Source organism: Echinops telfairi, unplaced genomic scaffold (assembly GCF_000313985.2).
Source record: "Echinops telfairi isolate 266 unplaced genomic scaffold, ASM31398v2 ScPeMD7_7400;HRSCAF=8409, whole genome shotgun sequence".
Classification (NCBI taxonomy): domain Eukaryota; kingdom Metazoa; phylum Chordata; class Mammalia; order Afrosoricida; family Tenrecidae; genus Echinops; species Echinops telfairi.
In genome coordinates this window covers 22626165-22633463 of record NW_022111300.1, presented here as the reverse complement: position 1 = coordinate 22633463, position 7299 = coordinate 22626165, and the positions used below count along the sequence as shown (strand labels likewise).

At 41.8% G+C, this 7299-nt stretch overlaps 1 protein-coding gene across 1 annotated transcript in view; it reads right to left on the bottom strand.

Moving 5' to 3' along the window:
* The window catches only part of ELP2 (elongator acetyltransferase complex subunit 2), a gene marked incomplete at its 5' end in the record, with an annotated part of 44783 nt that overhangs the window by 30469 nt on the left and 7015 nt on the right, over window positions 1-7299 (bottom strand). Inside the window, 5 exons of the mRNA XM_045296035.1 lie at window positions 134-280; window positions 885-951; window positions 1941-2005; window positions 5279-5356; window positions 6977-7139. Of these exons, the coding sequence (XP_045151970.1) occupies window positions 134-280; window positions 885-951; window positions 1941-2005; window positions 5279-5356; window positions 6977-7139 (520 nt within the window). The remainder of the gene's footprint in view (window positions 1-133; window positions 281-884; window positions 952-1940; window positions 2006-5278; window positions 5357-6976; window positions 7140-7299) is intronic.

Sequence of the window (7299 nt, the reverse complement as noted above, 5' to 3'; positions counted from 1 at the left end):
AAGAAGAGTCTGGGGCTGGGATCTGACACTTCTGAAACACCAACTCTCACATCTGTGTTTGGTAGGACAGACTACATGAACCAGCTCAGAGGCCTGGGAATTGCTGCATCAAATTATTTTCACTGTGACTCACTTTCAGTCTCGACTGCAAAAGTGTTTTCCTTTAGCCTTATGTCAGCATCATCGTCATCCTGAGTTTCTACAGAGGCTGACTTTCTATACAGTTTCCATATTCTTATCAGGCAATCTTGTGAACAGCTGGCTAGGAAAAGATCGCTACCTAAACATAAAAACAAACGTTATTAGAAAACACTATATTCTTAAATTTATGTAGAAGGCTTTTTCTTATACAATTTGCACATTTTGATAACTTGTTACCCTCAAATTAGGTGTCATTTCCTTACCCTCCATACATGTGATCTATGTTAATTTTTAATAACATTACCAACTATACACACAAAACAATAAATGTTTATAATACGCGGTACTCTTCTATACAGTCTACAAAGTCTGATAAAGAACTTGAAGAGCTTCAACATGCGGACTAGTCAGCTAAACTAAAAAACTCAATGTCACCGAGTCGATACCAACTCCTGACGCTGTAAAACAGAGGAGGTGCCTCTAAAAGGTTCTGAGGCTGACTATCTCATGGAGCAGAAGCCCTCATCTTTCCTCCAAGCATTGGGTGATGGTTTCGAACTGCTGGCTTTATGTTTAAGAGCCCACTTCATAACCAGCATGTGTCAACTTTTTGTTTAGTGTTATCTTATAAACAGAAATCCGTTGCATCTCTTTCAGTCCAATTAATAATGGAAAGGTAAGAGGTTGCTTTCTTGGAAGTTCCACACACTTGTCCTGTGGGCCTTATAAAATTTCATACTGACCAAAGAGTGCCCATTCCACGCCTCTTATCCAGTCCTCATGTCCATGGAGAAGCAGCACTTTCTGAAACTAGTAAGATGACAAAAAAGCCCAGGTTAGATATAAGAATTTAACATTTTCATGAGTCTTTCACAACTTCACTTATATCAGTAACTTGTCTCGGCCAAATCTATTGCATTGATTTTTTTAATGAACCAGAATCTCCAAACCCATTGCCATCAATCCCTTCCGACCATACCCACCATATAGGACAGAACCGTCCCAGGGCGCTCCCAAGACTGTGTCTCCTGAGGGGGAACAGAGTGTCAGGAGGGAGGAGAAAAAGGAGCTGAGACCAAGGGCTCAAGTAGAAAGAACATGTTTTGAAAAGGATGATGGCAACCTATGTACAAATGTGCTTGATACAATGGCTATATACATTGTTATAAGAACCCCAATAAAATGATTAAAAATAAATACGGTAAAAAAAAATTCTTTAACTTGAAACACAAAACAAAACAAAAACCTAGAAAGCCTCATTTTCCTTCCACAGGAAAAAAATACCCTTAGAGTGGGCATTTTGCTGGGTTTTATTTTTAAAACCAAATAAGCAAAAAGAAACAAATGTCATTGCCACTGAGTTGATTCTGCCTTGACCAACCCTGCAGGACCTGGCAGGCCTGCTCCATAGCTTTCTTCCACGGAGTGAGAACAGCTAGTAAGCTCGATCACTGCGCGTCTGTAAGCAGTCAAGGGCTCTAACCAGTGCACCATTGTGTATCCTTCAGCATGGTGTATTTCATTAAAGAAAAAAATAACTGGGAACGATCAGGAGCTATGCATTCTCCTTCCCATACATAACTTTTTGCCCCCCAAATATTCTGGGCTTAGTGGTAGATACATGGTGCTCAAACAAGGAGTAGGAAACCACCTCTCAGAGGCCTGCCATGAAAGGTGTTTTTAAATATCTTTACTAGATTAGAAAAGTCCCACTATTTTATCATCAAGAAACAGTCTGCGTTATGGTATGTAACTAACAAGCACGTACTTTTAGTCTTATGACGCACAGTTGAAATTACCTCATCATTCTGTTGAACAAACAAATGAATCTTGCAGTCGTCACCACCACAGGCCAATATGGGTACTAGGGGAGAAAAGGGGGTTCCCTGTAAGTATTCCATTATAATACCTGTCGCCGAGGCTGAAATCCGAGGTTAAGCCAAGAATTCTGACATCTACTTCCCATATCATTGAACAGATAAATTCATCACACCAAATAAATGCCTATAAGCATAAAACACCCTATAAACTGTTACATTAAGCAGTTGGCAAAGAAATGGGAATGACTGCAAGTCCTTTCCCAGTCTTCGCTGTTTGTAACAGAAAGAGCACTTTCACTGCAGAAATCAGAAGACCTAGAGGAAAAGGTGTTAGTTCAAATGAATAATGAAGCAAAACAGCTACTATGAGCCCAGCATCAAGGCTGCTGCCCAAAGACTGAAGAGTATCATGAGACGTTTGCTAATTTGAAGACCTTATATTTTGTCCAAGAATTCAATAAAGAAACAAAGTCATAGTCATGGACAATTAGAAAAGAAAATTAAAAGTCTATCATGAAATATATGATTAGAAAGCCCAAAAAGGTACAACTGCAAAACTGGTTTTCACTGCTGTGATAGAAAAGCAATTCACCCTTGATATGAATTCACAATTGTATGACATGTGGATGAAGTGCCAATAAAACTGTTAAAAGAAAATTAGAACAGTAACTCAGACAGCACAGAGAACCTAAAGGATTCTGGAGCACAGACAAAAGGGGGATTTGTTTCCTAAGTAAAAGAACTGCCACCAAGTATATCCTTTCCACCCAGGCCAGCCCCAACTCAAGCTATGTTGACCCCCTCCCTAGAAGAATGTACAACAGAGGTCAGCACTGAAGATAAAGGCTGGAGACAGTGGCCGGTCTGTCCTGTAGACATGGGAGCAAACTAAGGAGGGGGGGAGGGGAGGAGAGAACAGAGCAGCAAGGAGAGCAAAGTCATCAACTATCCGAGGAATACCAAAAACAGACTTCTGACTTGGGGGGTAGTACTTGGAACCCCATCAGACTTGGCTGGAAGACATTCATAAAAGTCAACAGACAGACCAAGAACTATTTTTTTTCTTTTTTTTTTTTGACCAAGAACTATTTATAAGCTTTTAAATTTTATGTATTTCTATATACTTTTTAAACAGCGGTTCTCAACCTTCCTAATGCTGCGACCCTTTAATACAGTTCCTCATTTTGTGGTGGCCCCCCAACCATAAAATTATTTTCATTGCTACTTCATAACTGTAGTTTCGCTACTGTTATGAATCGGGTGACCCCTGTGAAAGGGTCATTCGACCCCAAAAGGGGTCTCGACCCACAGGTTGAGAACCGCTGTTTTAGTAGATGTATCTATGTACGTATATAAGCTAGGATACACAAGCCTGAGGGGAAAGCAATGGGATCGACAGTTCCAGCGAGAGTCTGGTAGAGAAGGCAGGGTAAAGGGAGCGGGAGCCAACAAACTCAGGGATAGGGCAACAAGGGATCTAAAACCAGCAGTGAGGAAGGTGTAGAATGCCCAGTGGTGTCTGATCAACTGTAATGTAGCCAAGAGGAATTACTGAGCGGTGAATGAAGGTCGAACATGATAGTGGGACAGGAAGAAAGTAAAAGGAAATAAAGGAAAGAACTAGGAGGCATAAGCTAAATATAGAGGTATAAATATAGGCATGAACCTATGTAAATATAGTTATATGCTAAGTAATTAAGGTAGCAGATGGACTTTGGGACTCTACTTAAATCTTCCCTCAACACAAGAACACTTTGTTCTAATAACCTGGCACTGTGTGATACTCACCTTCCCAACACAATCACTGAAGACAAAATGGGTGCATAAGCAAATATGGTGAAGAAAGCTGATGGTGCCTGGCTATTACAAGATATAGCGTCTGGGGTCTTTAAGGCTTGAAGTTAAACAAGCGGCCATACAGCAGAGAAGCAACATGGAAGCACACCAGTCTTTGTGATTACAGGGTGTTGATGAGATCAGGTATCAGAAGATCAAAAACAAGCAATTATGTTGATGTGAAGGAGAAGGGTCAGAGTAGAGACGCAGAGCCCATCTGTTGTAATTGGACATTCCCTCACAGAAGGGACACATGGAAGGGATGATTCAGCAGGGTACAGTATAGCACTGACAAAACACAACATTCCCCTGGTTCTTTAATGCTTCCTCTCCCAACTATATCATGACCCCTGTTATACCCCACAAATCCTGCTAGACCGAAACATGTACATTGGTACAGATAAGAGCTTTCGACACATGGAATCCAGGTCAGATAAACCCCTCAGAAACAGTAATGGGAGTAGTGATACCATGTGGGTGGGGGGAGGGGAGGAGAAAGGAGAAACCGATAGCAATGATGGATCTATACCACCCCCACGAAGGGGGGGGAAGGATAACAGAAACGTGGGTGAAGGGAATACAGCAGATGGTATAAGATATGAAAAAAATAAAAAAGTACATGCTTTCTACATATACTCTAAGTCAACTGAAAAGTAGGAGTCCCATGGCCCCAGGTAGAAGGAAACAAACTGTCCCGTTACAGAACCAGGTGTGCAGTGGCCCACTCCCAGGTGACCACTCCACCAAGCCTGGGCCTCTGTGTAAATAGTGAGACACCAAAGACTGACCAACTCATACTGGCCATCATTCTTGTGGGCTTGATAAGAAACAGGTACAAAGAGGTGTCATAGCAAAGGGTAAATTTTCCTGCTGGGAGATTTTTAAGTCAATGTTGGCCAAATTGGGTGTTACTGCCCCACTAGGAGACACTGGAACATTCCAGGGAGGGTGGGCGGCAAATGCAGATACCTACAGTTTATTCTGGATTATGGGCTACTGTAAAAGGTTTTCTCTGCCAGGGTAGTGGTGAGTTATTTATTTTGCCTAGAAAAGGGGCAGGCAGGCCAAATAAATTCGATATTTTACGTAGTTTCAGGCAAACTGTCACTACGCAGGATGGAAGGGGCTGTGATCCTGATGGATGTGCTCACATCCTTTCCCTTTTAATTTACCCCACATCACCACACACTACGAAGTCAACACCCTCCCTCCTGCCAGATTAGATCCTCATCCCTTCACAATGTAGCCCGTACACAACAATACCCACCGAGCCCATACATGAAGTCACTTCTATTTTCAACAGTGACCAAAATTCTAGTAACTTTCCTGAGCCATTTTCAATACACAGATCATTTAAGTATTGAGTCAAAAGTTAGCTACCTCAACTTGTTTCATGAAAACAGTCAAATGACACTGAGACCAACACAGTTCTTCTAAATATACAAATCTGCTGCCCCCTTCCCAGTTGGCAGAACACTCACCTTCAGTGTCAGGCAAAAAAGACAAGGAGAGAGCCAGAGCAAATCCACTTCCAAAGTCCAAGGTCTGAAGGTAGGCCACTACAAAGTAACAAACAACAGTGTGAACAATGAACTCAGCCCACCCACCTAGGGCCCAGGTGGCATGTTACAGACTGGTGCCAGCAGCAAGATGAGTCAGTTAACAGACAGGATGAAAAGTCCAATGGCAGACTTAAGCCCTATTAACCAAGTGAACGAAAATGACCAACTTTTAATGGGGTTACAATGATCAAAATGACACATGAACAAACTTAGAAGAAATTTGTACTGGCAATTTGGTATAGAAAAATGTTGAGATGTACAAAGGAAACAGTAAATATTTAAGAAAAGATTACCACATTTTAAACCTTAAACCAAAAGTACTTCCTGAAGCCATGTTAAAATCAAATTATAGTTTTGCGTATGCCTATTTTGAGCATAGATCGATCTACTCAGATCAAAAGAATAAGAGCAACTCAAAAATCAGGTAGGAACCTTAGGGCAGTGAGTGTTTGGTAATGGGGAAGGAATAGTTAGGAAATGGAAGACCATAACCTTTTCAAAGTGCAGGGTCAGTGAATCATTTAGTGTGACTCTCTAACAGCCAAAGTCTCTAGTCCCACCAAATGATCTTTCCTTCCACAGGTTTAATAAGAAGGTGGGGGAAGACCACTGACATGATTCACCTGTAATTGGGAAATCTGATACCTTGGAGCGCCATCCTGCTGTCTAAAAATGATCCCGCTGGGAAGCAGGAGGTGGGATCTCATTACCAACAGGAGCTGGATTGAAGCACGTCCTCTGGACCCAAGATCCAGGTGCAGTGAACTTTCTGAGTCCAGATGACAGTTACAACACAGAAGCAGAACCAGGAGCTACAGCATGGAATAGAGTGGTGGACTTCCCAACGCACAGAGCGAGTAGAGGTGAGTGCTTTTGTGCAGGACGCTGATTTGTGGAGGGAGGCCACTGGACACTTAATTGGGGAAGATGGACTTGCTGACCCATGGAAGTAGAGTTGAGTGCCTTTGGACTAAGGCTTACTTACAATGGAGTGGGGTGCCTCTGGGCACTTAGTTCAGGAAGGTGGGCTTGCTGACCCACTACTGAGTGCCTTCGGTGCCTCTGCGAACTAAATTAGGGGAGCCGGAGCTGGGTTTGCTGATCAATGGAGCTTAAGTTGAATGTCTTCAGGTTGAGGCTTATAGCAAGAGTGGTTGGGCATTTGTTAGCACACTTGACAGAACTTTGGTAAACAACTACCTCAAGCATTTGTCAAGGGCATTAAAACTTGTTAACTTCCTTAATAAACTCTTTAATCATGAACTCTGTCTGTGAATTTCTGTATAGCCATTGCAATGGGTATTAGAACGAGAAGTAAAATAGAGAACATTAATGAAGGCATTACACAAAGCTCAAAGAATGTAATCATTGTCAGAAAAAAAAAGAATGTAATCATTGTCACTCAACTGAACATATGGAAATGGTGTATGTTCTGCTGTGTTATGGTCCCAAAAACAAGAAATAAAACTAATTTTATGTATAGAGATACAAAACCAGAATCATAATAGCTATAGAGCTGGTTGAAAGTTTGGAAGCTAAATGTATGCTCTTCTAGTTGCTGTTTATTTGACAGTCACTGTCCTGTTTGTCAGGTTTATGACCTGACCCCAAACCTACCTTCTGAACCCTTTTTAGACCAGACTCGAACAGTAGAATCCGAAGCTGCAGAAACCATCAGTGTGCGCTGTGGCTGGGTGGCATCTGCTGCTGTCCGCTGGTAAATGGCACGCACTGAATATACAGGTGCCCCATGGCCTGGGAGACGGACTGCTTTCAAAAGCTGAACCAGAAGGAATGGCAAAAATATTGTCATTAAAAAAGAAATGAACACTCCTGAGGCCAACAAACAGTCCTTGAACTAACTACAAGCTTTTCTTTCTTGTTGTGTTTTGTTCTTTGTCAGTGGTTTGTTGTTTGTTGTATATTGTTGCTTGGTTTTG